This window comes from Lonchura striata, chromosome 7, assembly GCF_050655825.1.
Source record: "Lonchura striata isolate lonStrDom1 chromosome 7, ASM5065582v1, whole genome shotgun sequence".
Taxonomy (NCBI): Eukaryota; Metazoa; Chordata; class Aves; order Passeriformes; family Estrildidae; genus Lonchura; species Lonchura striata.
In genome coordinates this window covers 18785338-18805369 of record NC_140709.1, presented here as the reverse complement: position 1 = coordinate 18805369, position 20032 = coordinate 18785338, and the positions used below count along the sequence as shown (strand labels likewise).

Genomic DNA, 20032 nt, shown 5'->3' with positions numbered 1-20032 from the left:
CTCCTCATTATTTAGGAAATGAAATGCATAGTTGAGAGTGCTAACATTCTTAGTTATTCTGTATCAGTTGTAATACTTCTAAATTTGAGGTTATTTTCTAAAAGTGCTGGGAAAAATTCTAAAATTATCCATAGAAGATAAAATTTATCTCCAGTTATATTTTCCACTAATTCCACAACTTGAGCTGGGGAGGGTGTTTATACTTTTTTGTGGAAAATGTAATCTGTATTAAAAAACTTACACTCTTAATTTATTTTTATGTTTCACAGGTATGTTTCTAGCTGAGGTGATTGAAAAGTACTTTGTGTCACCCACTTTGTTCAGAGTCGTCCGGCTTGCCAGAATCGGTCGAATCCTGCGCCTCATTAAAGGCGCTAAGGGAATCCGCACTCTGCTCTTCGCTTTGATGATGTCTCTTCCTGCTCTGTTCAACATTGGGCTGCTGCTCTTCCTGGTCATGTTCATCTATGCGATATTTGGCATGTCCAACTTTGCCTACGTCAAGAGGGAAGATGGGATTGATGACATGTTCAACTTTGAAACGTTTGGCAACAGCATGATCTGCCTATTTCAGATCACCACCTCCGCTGGCTGGAATAATTTGCTCAACCCAATTCTGAACAGTGGGGAGCCAGACTGTGACCCCCATAAAGATCATCCGGGGAGCTCTGTGAAAGGTGACTGTGGCAACCCTTCTGTTGGGATTTTCTTCTTTGTCAGCTACATTATCATATCCTTCCTGGTAGTGGTGAACATGTACATTGCTGTGATTTTGGAGAACTTCAGTGTTGCTACTGAAGAAAGTGCTGAACCCTTGGGTGAGGATGACTTTGAGATGTTCTATGAGGTTTGGGAAAAATATGATCCTGATGCAACACAATTCATTGAATATAGTAAACTGTCTGATTTTGCAGCTTCTCTAGATCCTCCTCTTAATATACCAAAACCAAACACAATTCATCTTATTGCAATGGATCTGCCTGTGGTGAGCGGTGACAGAATTCACTGCCTTGACATCTTGTTTGCTTTCACAAAGCGTGTTTTGGGGGAAAGTGGGGAGATGGACGCCCTCAGAATACAGATGGAAGATCGGTTTATGGCATCCAATCCTTCTAAAGCTTCCTATGAACCAATTACAACTACATTGAAACGAAAACAAGAAGAAGTTTCTGCCACTATTATTCAGCGTGCTTACAGGCGTCACCTTCTAAGACAGTCAGTAAAGAAGCTTTCATTTATGTATCAGAAAGATGGGGGTGAACAGCTCATCAGAAAGGATATAATTGTTGGTAAGCTGAGTGAAAACTCATCTCCAGAGAAAATGGATATGTCTGCATCCACCACAGCTCCACCTTCCTATGACAGTGTAACAAAACCAGAAAAAGAAAAATACGAAGATGACAAATCAGAAAAGGAAGACAAAGGAAAAGACAGAAGAGGAAACAAAAAGTAAAAGGCAGATGTTATCCTTGATGAATGTTTGCAAGCTTGAAAATAATGTTTTTATCACTAGCACTCTTACTGGAGGATTATGCCAAAATTACAACTTTTTACATATTTACCCACTGCTACAGTCAATGCCTGTCCAGGACAATGATCCTTCACTATTAAACTCTTGGTCTGTAACAGGGAAACAAACCTGCAGAACAACAGTTTTGATTATCAGTTGTTACTGATTGAAAGGAGACACAGAATTTCTACTTAGACTATAGGAAACCTTAATGGATCCTAATAAGCCTGTATTTTTGTGGAGTAAGCGTATCCACTGTGTACATTTCATCTTTTATCTGTGTTCCATGTGTGGCAGTTCTTGTTGATGATTTTGTTTGGTTTAATAACATACTTCTTTATTAATTCTGCTCTGCTGAGAAAAATAATCTAAATACTCTTTATTTAGCTAAATACTAAATAATACTCTTATGTGCAGAGAAATACAAATGTCAGGAATATGTAATTGTGGCATCATAATATGAACATAGTTCTCTTCACGCCACTTCTAAATGCAGAAAACCAGGATTCCAGATTACGGAACCTCAGGGTGTAGATCAAAGAAGCAGCAAACTAAAAAAAAACCCAACAAAGTCCAGATAAATAATTTGTCAGCAAATCAAACAATGGAATAATTCTCTCAGAAAAGAGGTTGGTAACTTCATCTTTTAAGTTCAATACATGTATTTTATAGTAGTTCTGAATTTATTGTACTGTCCATTTCAGATACAGTGGTTTAAATAAATGATGATACATAGAGCTCCTGTTTGGAAAATTGTGAAACTATGAAAAATATTACTTTCAGAGTACAAGAGAGCTCATAATTCCTGAAACATTCAAACAATTCTTTTCACAGACAATCTACAAATGCCAAATTCTGCCTATAGCAAGTAATAATTTTTTTTAAGTGGTATGTTTTGACCCTGGAGTACAGTGAGTAGGTTCTATACTTTATTGCAAAGTCTGTTGCTGCGCTTATTTTCCATGCGTGTATCCTACTTAGAAAAATAATCAAAGCTATAAGTTGATAGCAGAGTACCTTTGGGGACCAGAGTCCCTTTTAATATATACCTCAGATTTAAATTTCTCTACTTTGGAAGGATGAATCATAGAAACATAAAATATGTACATGAGAGAGGTGGTTTTGACATCCTCTTGGCAATTTAGTCAGGTTTTCAGGTAATGTAACCTTCCATAGAGAGCTGAGATGACCAAAAAGATTAGTGAAATCAGCTTTGTCCTGACACATTCAGGCTGACACTATACATGTAAGTAAAATCCCTCTGTTATTTAATCAGTTGTTTTACACAGTGGTACCTTTTTGCACAAAGAGACAATGACCTAATTACCGTATATGTGTCAAATATGTACCCTAGTAAGTTAGCCTAAAACATTTCAATAGATATTATATTCTCTGATACTTCAAATAATTGGAAGCTCTAACTGATGCATGCTTGCTGCTATTATCCTACAGCTATTATTTAACATTGGAAGAGATGTGAGTGGTAAAAAGAAAAACTGATTGACAAGACCATCATTCCTCATACCAGTAAGCAATAGTTTGCTGCTATTAAAGATTTTATTTTGTGGGAGTGTTGTAATCAGCAAATATGCAGTAAGATAGTGGACTATACAGGACAAATAGATTGCTTAAAATATGGGGCTAGAAAAAATTATAATGTATATCTATTATTTTTATTTTAATAATAGTTTTATTTTATAACATTTTTTACTCACTATAAGAAATTGCACATATTTTCCTGTTAGTAATATTTATTGCTGTCTTTGACACTTTACTGTTCAGAAACCTAATATACAACGTGTAATTGAAGATTTCTGCTAATTGCTTTAAACAGCTTTTAATAAGGAATAATTTTAAAACAAATAGTACAAATTTTTTTTCTGATCTGTAGGTGTGAAACAAGATAGAAGGCCTTTTTTTATGTTGTAATCCTGTCTGTTGACTTTCAGGGTTATGTCATAGGAACATTGCTTTTTTTCCCCAGAGTTAATCTCACATTGTCTGCTTTGCTTATTGGTGCACACTGCAGTAAAAATACTTTAAATACAATTTGTTATTCAAAAATCTTCCTTCATGAGGATGAATAGTGAACTTGTGCAATCGACAGTGAAACACTTTGCATTTCTTACAAAAGAACCAGAATATTGATGGCCTCCTGCTTTTATGGAAATTATTAGCTCATAGTGTACTGATGAACTGCACGCAGGAAGTTGTTTTACCAAAAATAACTACAATGCTAAAAAGCCAAAAGAATAAAGATTACCTTTTTATGTAATTGTTTTAGTCTTTGTCTTTTATTGTATGAATTTTATAACAATTAACAAGTAATGGTTGGTAAAATTAAGGGGAAGCCACTTCAGCAGTGAGGTGATTTAGACATCTAGATCACATGTGGCTTCATGACTTAGCTCAGTATCAACTTGTCACCATCAACATGAAATGAAATTCTGATTTTGTCCTGACCATAGGAGTTTTTCTAGAATTCAGGAAAAAAATTGCATTTCAACTGTGTGTCTTTCTGCCAAATTTTTGAGTTGTTCAGGAAGAGCTCCAGTGATACTCTCTGTTGGGCAAGTCCGATGTGGGATGGCTGCACAGCTGCTCCTGCAGACACTGCTCACCCTGGGATAGGGGACCTGAAATCTGTCACCAAAATAACCCCATGGGAACATAACAGAGTTGCTTTAGTTCCTTTCCTTCTGAGGAAATCTATACTTGCCAAGAGGAGGGAAGAAGAGCTATTGGAGGTTTTGGTGGCCGTGCCACAGCCGTCGTCAGGCAGCTGAAGCCTTTGCTGAGGCTCTCAGGCGTGGTCCTGAGGCTGCTGCACACAGGTGGCAGGATGAGGGACACGGTGTGTGCATTGGACCTGGGCACGGGCTGATTAATCCTTTGTTTATTTGTTTGTGTGGTTTTTGGTTTTATGGGGTTTTTTTGGGGTGGTTTTTTGTGTGTGTGTGTGTTCTCATTTCTTTTGTGAAAAGTAGTCGCTGTATACTTAGGCCAATGCAACTAACAGGAAAAAAACCTGAACTATGCTGTGCTTTGAAGGGCAATTTTCATGTTTTTAGTAACTATACCTGATTTGAATTAATATGCATGGTTTTTTCAATCCAGAATATCTAGTGTTTTAATATGGCAATTGCTAACAATAATTACATATTAATGTAATAATATAAATACTTCTAAAAAATATTGGTTATACTGTTAAATTGCTGTTTAAAGAATAAAGTTAAGTCAGTGCTGGACAGGTGTGTAGTTAACTTGAAAATCCTGTGTGGAATAAGCACAAAATATTTATGTAATAATTTTTCTACAAATTTGGTAGTGCACAGAAATAGAGGTCATTCATAAAATCATTTTACATTGTAAAATTTCTATTATTTTTAAAGTTATGGCTATTGAACCAATAATGCAGCTGGAGTCACTCTATTTTTAATATCTGAAATGCAGTATCTTAGACCTTTAAAGAAAAAGTAATATATTTTTGGATTCCAAGTGTATATATTTGAATATATTTGGATACTTCTGTATTTCTTTGAAATTATGCTAGTATACCTTGAAGGTAAAAAATTTATGGAAGAGACAGTTGACTTGCAGACTTCCTCCTTAACCTGCAGGTATGAAATAAATCTGTGTTTTAGTTTTGATATAAGACAGTGGTTTCAGGTAATGGGTCAGTCATACATCATTATGGAAAACCTTAAGCAAAATGCCTAGAGCAGCAGGACACTGCACTCTCTTATTGTCCCAGCTCACAGAGAAGGAAAAATTAATAAGAAAAGCTCTCTTAGAATGACCTAAGAAATGAGCTTTCTTTACTCTCTCTTACTAACCCAGAAGTGCGGGTGTATTTTACTCTGTGAAGGTGACATCAACCTCCAGTTCCCCTTCCCACCCTCCAAAAAAGCCTCAACTCTTTCCCAAACCTGTATGGGAACATAGAAATGAAACATTTCTGGGATTTTTCAAATCCTGGCCTGACTCAACCCTGTAATAAAAACTCTGTTTCACTTCTAGGGACAAGACTAGTCCCGCATCCATCATACGGAATCACTTGTGAAAGTGAGAAAGGGAGGAGATAGCAGGGGCAATAGGTAGGATATTGCTCTCTCGCTTGCTTTCGTAAAGAGGCCTTAAATAGGTTCTGGTGTAGCTGTTGTTTTCAGGCAGAGTTTGCGTTGCTGGGGGCGGTGGGAGCATCTCTGGGGCCGGTCCAGGCGCGCACGGGGCAGCCCGGCGTGGCTTGGGAGCCCGGTCATCCGCCTGCCGGTGTGAAAACAGCCTCACTGTCGCTACTCCTGTGGCTGCAACAGCAGCTTCTTGCATTTCTGTGCTGTACCCTCTAAGCCATGTGGACCTGTGTCCTGTATGTGGACCTATATCCACATGTGTGTATGTGGACACGTCAGCTAAGAGCTGCCATGCTCAGCTGAGCTTACTAAACTACAGATGAAGGGTTTTGATGCAGTGGGAAATTCCTCAAATAGCTTTAGGTTTACTTTTCTTAATAGGCATTATTCATCTAATCCCACGGTGCATCCCTGAAACAGCTCCAGCCTTCTAAAAGAATCATATATCAAAGTTATTTGTGTTTGCATGGCAGAGAGTGATATATATAAAATGTATAATGAAGTATCATTAATAATGCGGGGGATTTTTTTTGGACATAGAAAATCCTTACAATATTCGTTCTATTGTATAGATTCAGAAAAGCTTATCTAGCTCAGTGAGGCATTAGGAGAAATAATCTGAAATCTCTGCAACGTAGGAATATCTAATGGCTCATAAACCTCTGCATTAGCAACATCTTTTTCAGTGGGGGATGGTACCATTTCTTTCATCCTTAGAGCACAACTAGGTTTTGTCTATGTGACACAGCATGCAGGTTCTATCACTCAGCATATTTATTTTTCCTTGCTGATCAGTGGAAGCTGTTGCACGGTGGAAAGAGACATATTCTAGTGCTTGCCTTTAAAAAAAAAGACACTGCAGTGTAACCCAAGCAAAGTAAACTGCGGCACATTCTCATCCCTCTGGAGAGGGGAGATTGCATGCTGAAGCACACATGATGTCTGCTGCAAGAAAAGCTTTTGATGAAAATAAAGACTGGCATTTCATAAACAATTTATAACAATCAAACCCTGCAGTTCGAGACATGCTCTGCACTTCCATTTTCTATTGTAAAAGCATGCTACTTTCTCTTTAACAGCAATCTTCATAATCATGTTTGTAGAATGTGGCAGCTGATTAACAAACAGCACAAAATATTTTTCAAACAATGCATATCTGAAATGGAATGTAATAAACCACTTTCATTTACAAAGTAGTATGTGTAAGTCATGTTTAAAAATGATCAGAGAATTATATGCTGTGTGCAATATTGCTTTATAAAAAAGTCATGCTTGCAGATACCATAGCAACCCATCATGTGGTACTTTTTGATTGCCAAGCTGTATAGTAGTTTTATACTCATATTTGCAGCCATACGTGCATTAATATTTTTATATAGTGTTCAGAGAAAATTGTAGCTGTATCCACAACATAATGCAAACTGAACTATGCCAGTAGTGCTCTCAAGTTCATGGTCTCAGGCAGGCAAAAAGTTAAAATATTCTCTCCAATAATTAACATTGTGAATACCCTTTCTCTTGACTTAACGTCTTCATGCCCTGATGGTTATCAAATGTGGTCTTGCAATGATTGCTGCAGCATTGCTGCAAATACTAGTAAATTTATTTATACAGATGGAAAGCAGATGCTCATGCTCTAACGAGGTAACATTGGAAATTGGATGTGATTTATGTGATGCTGAATAGGAGGGCAGATAAATGCAGGCTACTGATGGCCTCTGTCTGGAACTGAATGTGCATCAAAGAAAAAAAAAATCAGAGTAATGCTAAAGAGCACTGTGAATTCCCCACCTTTATAATTTTTGCTTTCTCATTTATCTGAAAAGCAGTCACTTGAAATTTCATTTACCTATGTTGCATCAATCTTTTAGAATTCTGTTATTTTTATATAAGTACTGGAAGAACAAGGAAAGGAGAATGTTTGCTTTGAAAATATAGTAACCAATGACATAATACAGTGTTGATATGATTTTTCTACTTGTATTTCAGGATTAAAACCTTTTTTTCATAGTTGAATTCTACATATGGGGAGAGCATCCAACAGGACATTTCAAAAGCTGCGTAGAAGTGACAGGAAAAGAAATCACAGTGCTGACAGGTTATTAATATAAAGTCTTTTGCAGAGGTTAATTGGAAATTGATGAACTCTGAATATAAAAGATTGTGCTACAGAACATGGAATAAGAAAAATCTGCAGCAGAGTATGAATAGAAATTACTGTCTTACACATGGAATTGTTTTATTTTTATGATTAGAGAGATTACTTCATACTAAAAGCTAGGATCAAAAAATAATTTACATATATTTTAATACCCAAAACACATCTATGTCTACATACCCTATTTATTCAAACCTATTACTATGTAAATGTATTTAATAATTTTACAGTTTAAAAATTCTCAAAATTTTCTTAAGTAAAAAAGAGACATAATGGGAAGGCATATGTGTTCAGCTTTTCTGTATTACCTATTCACATTCCAGCTTCCCTTTCTCTGTTCCACCATTAATCCCTTTCCATGAGATGCAGGTTTCACATGGCAATTCAGACTGATGTGGTGGAATGTGCTCCTTTTAAATATCCGTTATGAAGTAAAATAAAGTGCCTTTTCTCCTCTGAAGAATAGAAAAAGGTTGTGTTTGCAGGTCTCCTTAGCATTGTCAGTAATATACTGTCCAAAACCACTTGTGCAATTCTTGGCTTTTTAAGAGTACTGTATTAAGTCAAAGGAACAATATTTGAAAGGTTTCCTCAGTATTTCTTCATACATAGGACATAGAATAAAAATTTAGTTCTTCAGAGCTGCATTTAGTCTACAATCTCTTTTGCCTCTGGTTTTACAGAAGTAAACGTGTGGAAGTCTAAAGGAAGAGAATGTAAGTAGGTAAATAAGAGCCTATACCTTTTCCTCTACACAAAGGTTCTTTCTGACTTTAAGGTAGCTCTAGTAGAGTATAATTGTGTCTCCTTTCCTTTTCCTTCCTGCTCTATTCCCAGTCTGGAAGACAGAAGAGTTGCCTTTGAAGCAGGAAGACCACAAATCAATTTATTGTTGCAGATGATTCAAATGGTGGAGCTGAAGAGTAACTGGATCAGCTGCAGCAATTTTTTCACATGTGACATTGCCAGGAAATGATGGTAGGTAACCTCATTAGCAAATAGACTTCAGCAGCAATTAGAATAAATGTTAAAGAGTGAAGAGAGAATATAATTGGTGTTTAAAAACAAAAATTAGAGACAAGATCTTTTATGTTTTATAGGTAATTTTATTCCCCATAAAATTACAACTTTTTGTATGTATTCTTTAAAAAACAGATGCATAGTACTGATATCTCCCTTGTGGAGATAAAGGACATTCAGAAGTGATTGTAAATAATGTTGAGACATGGTAAAATACCACCTTAAAATGTCCCATTTAACTGCAAGCAGAGGCAGATAAATTTGATATTTAGAGACTGATAGACTTTTACTTCTATTTTTAATATAGAGAACTTGGTTCTGTCTCTTCATGAAGTGCCCTATCTGATGAAAGTAATAAGGACTTTTGTAAAGTATCTGGTTTGTTCATAACTTTGTGAGGGTTTCTTGAGTTGTGACTGCATTTTCTTAACAGTTTCAAGTCTCTAGTTAAATGTTAGGACAATTTCAGCTATGAACTTCACTAACCCTTTAAAAATTTTCTCATGGTGCTTTAGGGCTTTTCTGATGTTTTGCTGATCTATAACTAATCTAGCAGAATATAATATAAACTTCTACTACATTTCTAGTATTTCTGAGCACAACTGGAATGCTGGTCTGAAAAGCCTTCCTTGAATATTACTGGCTGCTGGCCATTCTGACAGTGAAAAAAAACACATTAGTGCCAAAAAGCCACCTGAGGTATTACCAAGCTAATCCAAGGTTTATCTGATTGCCAGGGTGAGAGACTGCTCAATTCCTTTCTGGTTCTTTTCAGGCTGTTGATTGCACATACACTGGATAAATCATGGTAGCTACCAAACAGGAAAAAGTTCTTTCAGTGTGCCAGAAGCAACTCCCAGCACCTTAATGCTTCAGTAAGTCTGTAAAAGCACAACAGCCAACAAGTCCCTTCTCTACCCTGCACACTGTGGTGAGAGCTCTGAGTGCATAACCAGCAATCTCTGTTGTAGATGAAGCAGAATTTCTCCATCCCATTTTTCTGCTCTGTTTACCAGGCTGTGAGATGAGGGAAATAAGTAAAGGTATAGAAAGGAGGAAGAGAAGCAACTCAGTTCAGAAAGCTGCCAAGGAGCTGGGAAGAGTAGGGATAAAGATGAAGGAAAGAAACAAAATGAAGGAGTGCAGTAACTTCTGTTGCAGACTGTCAAAGACTGAACTAGTTTAACTAGTCTAATTTAGTATTTAAAAAAATGTCAGAAAATAATGAGTCCACTGAAAAGATGATCTTGGTATCAATGAGGATTCTTTAGCATAGGAGGTATTGAGCAATTGCACAGCTTTCTTTGTATTTATGAAACATGCATGGTTAAGAGTTTCTGCCTGCTTCTGCTCAGTTTATGTGTTAAGGGGATACTGAAGATTTGCCTGAAACCATCTTGATCTATTGCTGTCAGTTGTACTGACATGCTGAGAGGAATTGTTACAATCACAGATAGTTGGTGTACTTCAATTAGCATTCCCTATCATTGTCTTTTCCTAATCTTAGTTGTAGCAGAGGAGTTGCTTCAGCTCATTGGTTTTATCAATGCTGTCCTGATACTTTCAGAAACTGCAATTGTTTGGAACTTTTAAAGAAGTTTTAAAAACATGGGCACATTTATGTTCCAATATAACTGAAAAATACTCCAAGTGGTTCAGAATTTGCTAGGATATAATGACAATTTAGCAGATCCTTCAAAACTCAGCTGTGAAAGGCATTCCAGGAAAGCAATGTCAAAGTGTTTATGAAAGGAATTTGCTACAGTGCTGTTAGGTACTTTCATTGTTCAGGGTTTATGTAAAAGATATATTAACATAGCTGCTGAGTAATGAATGGGCACAGGGAAGTAAGGGTCAAATCTTACCAATAAGTGAATTTTCCTGATCTTAAGTGATTTAGAAAAAAAAGTCATTATTTACATATTATTAATGGAAAATAATTTTCTTATTTTGTAGACTTACATCAATTATTTTCCAGCATTCCAGTTTTCTTTCCTAAAATACAATGCATCAGTCTTGATTCTTCTGATTCAGTGTGAATATAGTAAAAGTAATACTGACAGCCATCATGTTTATAAACCTAGTTATCATAAAATCAAAATTTCATTTAAGTAGGTATATTTTATATCTCTGTGGCTTTCTCTTTCTCTCTTTAGAATTCTAGACATCTCTGGAGAGTAAGCTCTGGTGCTGGTGGCTCACTGTGATTTTTGTTTCAGTAGCACTTCCGACAGCTGACATCTCTGAATTTGCTTATCCTTACTAATTCTCAAGTAGAAAGTCTAAATTTGGCCATCGCTTCACAAACATATTTAACTGCCATAAGGTGGCAATATATGTGAAAGAAGAAGTCCTTTCCCCCCAGTTAGAACAGCCATTTATACTTTCCTACAGCAGAGTGGATTGGGGAACTAAAAACTCAGTGAGAACAGAAGTTTATCCTTAACCTAGATAATTTTTCCATTCAATTCACACTACTTCAAGTACTATGGTGTGTTATATTTTTCTGATTCATTTGTCTCTACCATTGTTTCTAAGTTATGAAATAATGCTTATAATTTTTGTTTCTGATGAGATTTTTTTGAAAACATTGTTGTTTGGTACTGTATTGCTCTAAGCTCTTTCAGTAGTTTGGATCTGTCACGTCATGGCAAGTCTTATGTTCTTCCCTAAGTTTAATCATAATAATTAAAATATACTCAGCACCAGCCTTTAAATTACATAGCTTTAGTTTCCATTACTCTGCCGCTGGTAGTTTTATGGCCTCAAAAGTGTGATGCAAAATTTCTTGATTTTGTGTTTCAATCATTGAATTTGCAGTTCAGCCATTACTTTCTTCAAAGTTTTGCCCAGCAGAAAACTGCTTTTATGTTCTTTCATGTTTTATTCACAATCATCCTTTTTCTTGTCACCTCCAAAGTAGGCTATTCCATGTGTAGCTACTGATTTACCAGCCAGTCATTTCATCTGCCTGCAAGAGAAGTAAAAGTTGTCTAGGTGAGTAACTTCACTTCTGATTGATGATTTTTAAACCTGAATCCTTTGTAACATTTCCTAGGGGATACCTCTCCCTACCCAATGTTGCCACAAATAATTGGACCTAAGTATGGCTTCAGCGCAGTCCATGATTGAGATGAGCACATTCTGGTTATTCCAGCTTCCAAAAACAGTCCAGTGAAAGTTAAGGGGTGTTGAGACAGACTAAGTCAGCACAGGCTACTTCCATTCCAGAAGAGGCCTGTGCTGCAGTTCTGTGTTGAGGATTCCATCTGTTACTCCGCTGTAGTATATTCAAATACATTTTTGTCTGACATGAAGATGTGCCTTGGTGGAGGCACGGTGAGATGGCAGCAGGGTGGGTGTGTTAAGGCAGAGGCAGTGACCTGGTGAGGCAGGAGAGGAGCCAATATTGTGGTTTGGCAACTGCCATAGACGAGGGATAGAATAACTTTGGTATATGGGAATTTTATAAAATGTGGGGTAGCGAAAAAGATGACATCCACTCAGTGAATTTACTTCCCCTTTAGACTTGACTTTCACCTTTTGGTTGTGTGTCCCTGTATTATTTATTCTGTGAAGATTTGTGAATTCTTAAACTCATTAAAAATTTAAAATTGTTTAGTTGGGTTGCTTTCTGTATTTCTGTATTTTGATTATGCATAATAAATTATTAGTGAAGAATGCACAGAATCTGGGCATTAATATAATTTCCTCTTGGGGATTTGCATAACTTGAAAATGCTTCATGCATAACTGTCTTTGCCATAGCCATGTTTTCCAAGGATCAGAAGAGATTTTTATAAGGAGTCTTTATTCAATTAAAGATAAATCTTTGAATTCCAGAGATCTTTTTATAAAGCAAGTGGCTCCATGACTTTTTTTACAAAATATGCTGTGTACTTGTATATTACCATACAGATGATTTTTAATTTTTTTTGTGCTAATTTTTGTTCAGATATTCATAGTCAAAATCAGGGATTTTTTTTCTTTTTAATCACTTCTTAATGTCTGACAGGACATATAATAATAATAATATTAAGACACAATCTCCCATGAGGTAGGGTATTTTCATTCTAGCATCCTGCCACCCCACCTCTAATGGCTTTGCATCACTTTTGGCTGCCTCAATTTATCAAACTGAGTCATGCCATCAGGAAGCAAACTCTACCTAAGCTGAATGGAAGGATTTCCAGATGGTGATTTTTTTTTTAAGTCATCGTGATATAGTTATTTCACATTTCTGAACAACCTTGAGAAATTCTAAAAACCCTTATCAGTCATTACATTTCAGAAATGCAGCTTCTAGCAGCAACATATTTTTGATAAATATACATTAATTTGCTTCTTTGAATAAGCATTTTATTTCTGATGTGACTATGTAGGCATGCATTTGAAAATAATTGATTAACCGAATTCATACATATATCATGTAATTATACATGCCTCAATAGTAGAAAAAAAGGATTTTTTTTTAGCTTTAAAGGATTTAATTAGAGCAGAACTCCCCTACAAATGAATAGAATGATCCTTCTTCATCTTTGGGCTCTCTGCCAAGATTCATGAGTGTAGCAAAAAATTAGACTGAACTCTTTAAAATTAGATCTCACCTGTCTCTTCACAAATGCTAATAAAATGAAAGAAATAACTCACTTGTATTCCAGGCTCAGTAAATGTACCAACATTTCTGGGGCTGAAATGGGGAGACTGGGTTGATTTTGCAGTATGCCTGCTGAGCAGGGAGTTAGATTTTGGGCGCAGGCTGCTAGCATGCTCTGCAGCAGTTTGCAGGGGTAGCACAGCAATCTTTCACAGTTTGTGCTCTCGCAAATCCACTGATATTGTTGATGCCATTAAAAGAATATTGAGAAATTCAACAAATTTCAGCTTCCTTAGAGGCTTTTGGAATCAATTCCCAATACAAAGTTCAAAGGTATGAACTGGCTAAAATGTCTTCTTCACTACACAGACGCAGGGAAGGTCTTTGTTACTGCAGTAAATAGTAACAAGCCTGTTAGTGGTATGTCTTACATAGGTAGGAACAGATACTGATAGTGACTCTTCCGTTTTTGTGGTGTTTGTTCCAAGTGCAGAATGTAAACTAATTGAATAATGAACTTCAATAATTAAAAATAAAATAAAATAAAAAGCAGTAGTATTCACAGTCAGAATATTTTGGGGATTAAATGGGAGCAAAAGAAAGACCTTGAATAGTACCTGTGAATTTATTGTTTTGAGGTGACTGGAAGACTTTTTAGTTGTGTTTTACTGATTTTTTTTTCGGAAAAAATTGAAAGGCTGATTACATGTGCCCTGCAAAACAATGCTAGTGCATTGTGACTTGAGGAATAGGCAGGAATGGTAGCAAAAAGCTGCAGGTTGGTGGCTCCTACAGTGGGTAATTGAGCAAAGTGTGAAGTTATTCGCCTGTGAATAAAGCAGACAGACATTACTTCGCGCCGTGTTTTATTGGTAATTAAAAACCTACACGGTAAATCTGCTGGAGAGATGTACATTTATACCTGCCACGTGGGGAGGGAGGCATCAGGTTCAGAGAGCCTGAGACGTGTTTTAAACAGGCTGGTTCCAGTAGGTTCAGTGATGGGGAGGGACGTGGGGGTGGCAGCAAGCAGTGCAACACCTGAAAAGCCAAGTGCCATCAACATTTGGTGGCATAGTCAGACCTAAGTGCCTTTGTGTGAATCTGTGCCTGAACCCATCATGCTCAGAGTACACAGACACGCGGGAGCAGGTCCACAGGAGCTCATTTCAGTCAGATTGATGTTATTTACCTGCCTCAACATAAAAACAGATGCGTACCTCTACAGAATGCTACCCTACTACTCGCATTTTTTCCATTATTTGCTTAATGAGAAAGACAGTGGTTTGATTTTGGTGGCTGGAATAGAGATAAGCCTGATTTGCTGCTGCTTTATTAATTACAGAGCAACTGATATGAAGGTGAACCTCTTGTTCTCTGGAAGATGTAGACATAAGGAAAAAATTTCAGGTTTGTTTTTTTTTTTTTTTTACTTCAGCATAGAACTGAAGAAATTCCTTTTGTCTCCTGACTTTGCCATCCAATGACTTACTGGTAAGTACAACATTGAATGAAGCATTCCACTTTGTTCAGGTTTTCTTTTAAAAGGTTTTCATACTTTTCATTTTATTACAGTTGTATTTTAAAGGGGAAGTTCAAAGAAGATGGTTAGATATTACCTATGTACTGTTGCTTAGATTCCTCATAATTTCAGAAAACGAGACATGTTACATGAACTAAAAACTATAGGGCCAAAATGCAAACAAGTTACGTTTAATTCACTTACTATGGCACTTAAACAGAGTTCTGGTAAATAGCATTTCCTCTAATACTATTTTTAATATTTCTTGGTGTATCTTAAGAACCTTTTATTTTCTTAATTAGTGTTAATTCCAATTAAAAATAGAGGATGCCACTTCATTAAGCTGATTGAAAATGAGATACACCCCCTGCTGTAGCTTTAGAACATGAAAGAATAAATCTCTTTAGGACTTCAGTAATTGTTAGCAGTTACCACTATTTTATTTTTTCGCAGCCTATGTGCAATGAATTAGCAAATTTTTGGAGCAGCATAAACAAGCCTGCAATGCTGTGCTGCCTATTCTCTACATAAATAGACAGGCCAGTTCTCCAGAGATGGCAGTCTGGCACCTCTCGCAAGTTTTGCATTTACTTACAATTCATTATTAATTGTTAAGTGCTTACAGCACACTTGGTATTGTAAAAAGTACAAAGCTACATTTACAGGCAAGTAAAGTCCCAGCCTGGAGGAGCTTGCTTTAGAAGATAAGCAGTACCAGCTTGTTCTTTTCCTACACAACAAATACAGTTTTCATTGTGTTTTCTTAAAATTCTCTTATACTCAGAGAATATGGGCTTCAAGGCAGGTTACACAACATTTCTTTGCTGACTTTCCTTTTACCCAGCTCAGAGTGAAAGCACTGTCAAAGCATGCCTGGCTATATGCAGTGTGACAGGTTTCACTGTTCAGAACAATTGGTCCCAACTGCTCTTATTTCTTGCTTAAGGTTTCAAACCACTTTTGATAGCTATCAAATTTCACTTTAATCTCCTTGGGAGGAGAAAGAATGAGTTTCTGGATGGGAAGACAAGCCAGAGCTGATGCATAGTGAATCACATAAGAGGCATAATATTACTTGGAAGGATCTCTGATAAGTCTGTGCCCTCTTTTCCATAAGGCAGGAAGTTTTATGATATTCCTTGGGGGGTGGGGAGAATAAGAAATTAATACATTAGGCAATGTGGCATTTTCTTGAAGAAAAAAAAAAAACACACTACCCTGCATTCTATAAATAGAATGTGTATGATTTTATTTGTATGATTTCTTCTCAGGTAAGAATTAGTACATGGTGCATTTGGGTTTTTATGTCCACAGCTATAGTAGTTCTAATCCCTTTTGTTCCAAGGTTTCAAGCAGAGTCACCATTTTTTGGAAAGCTTCATAAATAGTAACGAAATGTTAAATGTTAAGAGTTGGATAAATGAGGGAGAATTTGTAACTAAAAATAAATGACAAAATTGAAGGAAATATAGGCAATAGGAAGTGAATGACCTGAAACATGAAGAGAAAGAATAAGATATAAAAATATTCTGAAAAAAAATGCAGATAGAAAGGAAGTGTGATCAAATCATGACAAACAAAGCTGTTTTTGGGTAGTGTATGTTTTGCTTCTACTAGTCTGGTCTATGAATGAGTCAGTTGCTTTAATAGGACAGCAGATTATAATGAGAAAAAAGAAAATATGATTGGAAGCTATCACTCTGCAGGCTCCTAACTGGAGGGCAGTTGAGGAACCAGGTCACAACAAGTGAGCTGGAAGACTCCTGGCTTGGCTGCCTGCAAATCCCACTGAAGCTGACCTGTGAATTGCTGCCTGGAGCGTGTCAGGAGTATGGAAATGCTGGCTGCAAGAAAGGCAGCTGTCTCCTGAGAGGGCTGGTAGGTGTTAGGAGCTGCTCAGCTTCTTCCTGATCAGTGTGTAGGAACTTAAAGATCTTGAGATAATATTTTTAGCAAAACAGGTGCTCCATGTATTCATGTTCTAAATATTTCCCCTTCTTTTAAATCAAAACTGTCTAGTCATGATCCTTTCATTAAATTCACAAATGGAAGACATACAAATGCCAAGTTCAGAAATTGGGTAAGCTCAGCTCAGAAGAATTAACACACAGCCACTCAGCTCACTACAATGTAACTTTTCACTTCAAGACACCAGATACTCCTCATTGACATTAGAGCCCTTTCTGTTACTTTCAGACCCTTTTACCAACATATTCAAGTCTATGTATCAATAATCTATTATAAAGAGTCTGAAAGCACCACCAGTATCAACATATAGTTTGCAATAAGTGCAGTCCAAGGGGATCTTGACAAATTTACATCTGTTTTAAGGAATAGGCCAGGAGCAACACCAAGCTCATCCAAGTGTAGCTTCTTTCAAAATGTGTCTAATGGGGATGATAAACTGAAGAAAAAAACCTGATTGAACTCAGAAAGTACATTTAGAATAGGCCACAGAAGCAAATAAGAGATCTATGATCAATACTTCAGACACTCTTCAGCAAATTTAAGCAAAACTAGCTTAGATACCGAACACTCAAGACAACTTCAATGTCATTATCAAAATATAGATAATTGAAAGTATTCTCCATGTTTGAAGCTCTTGTCTGTGTAGTCAGTTCTAATTAAGCATCCTGGATACCATCTGAGCAGCATAAATTGTAAGTGAGGGGAATGAATCTTTAGTTGTAACCATTTAGACAGAGTACTGAAGGCAATCAACAGCTACAGAGTGCTGGAAAAAGAGTTTTGAGTTCTCTAAAAGGTGGTAATATGTAAAATTAGGCCTAGGCTTTGTTCCAACACACATTTTTTTTTTTAAATTCCAATTTAATTTTACATCAAAATGGTTGGTGAAAACAACTTCAGGCGTGGTCATCCATCAGCCCAGCTACTTAATATTTGCTGATTGAGATTTTTGAGTTACAGGCTAAGATCTTCTGAAATTTACTTTGCTTCTCTTTTCAACTTCCTGGAATATATAATGTGTCAATCTTTTTGAAAACAGAAATATAGATGCCAGGCCTATTTGAAAGAGGTTCTTATGGTAAACATAGCATGCATATGTCCTTTCCTCTAGAGATCCTCCTAAACATAAGCTCACACATATGCCTTTATAGCGGCTAAAAAAATAATCTGTGTTTCTGATCAGTCTTTGTGTCTCATGAGGAAAAGAGTTCCTACTGGCAGCACATTTCCTATCCTGTGTTATCTGGATTTGGTTTAGACAGGATTTTGTCTCCAAATCATTTGGGTACAGGCTAAGAAACACCAAGGGACAAGGCTGTAGAAATAGAAATACTTCCTATAGTTCCTATACTACATACAGTATCTGCAGAGAATTCAGACTTTGTAAACATGAACTGCAACATGTAAGTGTAGAGTAGCAAATACACACCTATCTCTATGTGTGTATCTGTCATATGAAAAAAAGAGGGTTTTGCAAAATGTTATTATTTGATAATAAAATAACCTTGTTTAATAAATAAAATAAATCCTGTTTAACCCTGTTAAACTGAATAATTTGGAATGTCTGCTCCCAAGAAAAGTTGCTTCCCAGCTATACTGGTTGAAAGAATAGGAAATGTAAGCAGGAAAGCATACTCCCATCACTTTCATTGCTGAAAATCATTGTGCCCTTTTCTGAAAAATTGTAGAAAAAAAACAATGTAAAATATTACGCTGTAATGGTTTCAGACTTCAGCCTGCAAATGCAATCCGGAAAGCTAAATGTAGCAGTAACAGTAGGCAGCTTCCCAGAGGTGCACATTGAGAATACCTCAGGAAGCAGTAAATACTTTGGTAGCAAAACCTTTAAGACAGATGAAAAGTAAGACAAGCCCCTACAAAAACCCCATACACAGTTTTGTATAATGTTTTGAATTATTTATTATTATAAAAGAAATTGAAAAAATACAATTCCACAAAAAAAAAAAAAATCTTTAAATAAAAAACTCAAGAATTTTAATTTACCAAAACTAGTACAGTTTTAAGGCCTAAAAGCTAACATTTTTTACTATATGACATATTGCATTTTATTCAGCTACTCATTCTGGTTCTCCAAATTAAGATTTATTTGGGGGAATATATTTTTTTGCTACTGATATTCCTACTGGCCTGATAATGTTTTAGACTAAAGGTGTTATCATCCTTCTAAAGAATATTATTTTGTTTTCTTTCAAAAATTTGATAATTTTTTCTGCACTTTGCTTTCAGGATTTTGGTTGAAAATTATCTAAAATAACTTTGTTAATTATTTTTCTAGTGATTATTATAAGCTTTAAGGTCCTCTGGGAGGATATCAAATTATATGTCTATAATTTGACTCCCTCTAGTTTCTGTTCAATAGAAAATTAAGATCAATAGTACTTGGCACACAGTAGCCATGCAGAGGTCCTTGTCTCTGCAGGCAAGAAATTCCAGCCTTTATAAGTGATGAATTCTTATCCCCACAAAAGTTTGCTTTAAGTTGTCTGTTACTTGCCATTCATCCACAGATTGTGGATGAATTGTGGTTGAATCTTCTTTCTCTAATAATTATATATTTGTATCAGATGGGCTGCAAAGATATTTGGAAATAGGAGAAGGCTATTCTTGGGAGCATGCTGAAGGACTGTTGGAAATGTTCCATAAGCTTAATACATTCTAATGGCTTCTCCCAGCCAAGAGAACTGGTGACTGTAAGTCTTCAGGTCCCTGTTGAGTTTGAAGCATGCAAAGCACACCAGATCAGCACTTGAATTAAGGTAAACATTACTGAAGCATTTTAAATCATTAGAGGATCTGTGCTTTGTAGTGTGATGCCATCTATGTAAGAACATCTTTTGTACTGTTCTGAGTAGCATCAGTGTGGCTTTGGGCATTTTTGTGGCACACCCTGGTGGTGTGTTGGACTTGGGGAAATCAACTTGCTGCTCTTCTGCACCTGTTGGGGTGCACCAAAACTCACTACATTTATAATTCAGTTTCACTGCCAAATTTAATCACTTACTTCTTATGTTGGCAATGTCCAAAACATTTAACTAGAATGTGCTTGTAATACATCCAAAACAATCCCTTTGCATATTTCTTTTTCTTAGATCAGAAAATAACTC

The 20032-nt window shown here is 36.3% G+C and overlaps 1 protein-coding gene and 1 long non-coding RNA gene across 9 annotated transcripts in view; one reads left to right on the top strand and one right to left on the bottom strand.

The window, feature by feature from the left end:
* The window catches only part of LOC110469653 (sodium channel protein type 2 subunit alpha-like), a 159747-nt gene extending 155962 nt beyond the window's left edge, over positions 1 to 3785 (top strand). For all 8 annotated transcript variants that reach the window (XM_085584344.1, XM_085584343.1, XM_085584342.1 and 5 more), the window contains one exon: positions 270 to 3785. In XM_085584344.1, the coding sequence (XP_085440470.1) occupies positions 270 to 1453 (1184 nt within the window). In that variant the 3' untranslated portion in view covers positions 1454 to 3785. The remainder of the gene's footprint in view (positions 1 to 269) is intronic.
* LOC144246699 (uncharacterized) overlaps positions 1 to 20032 on the bottom strand; it is a 93474-nt gene that overhangs the window by 63418 nt on the left and 10024 nt on the right. The window lies entirely within an intron of this gene.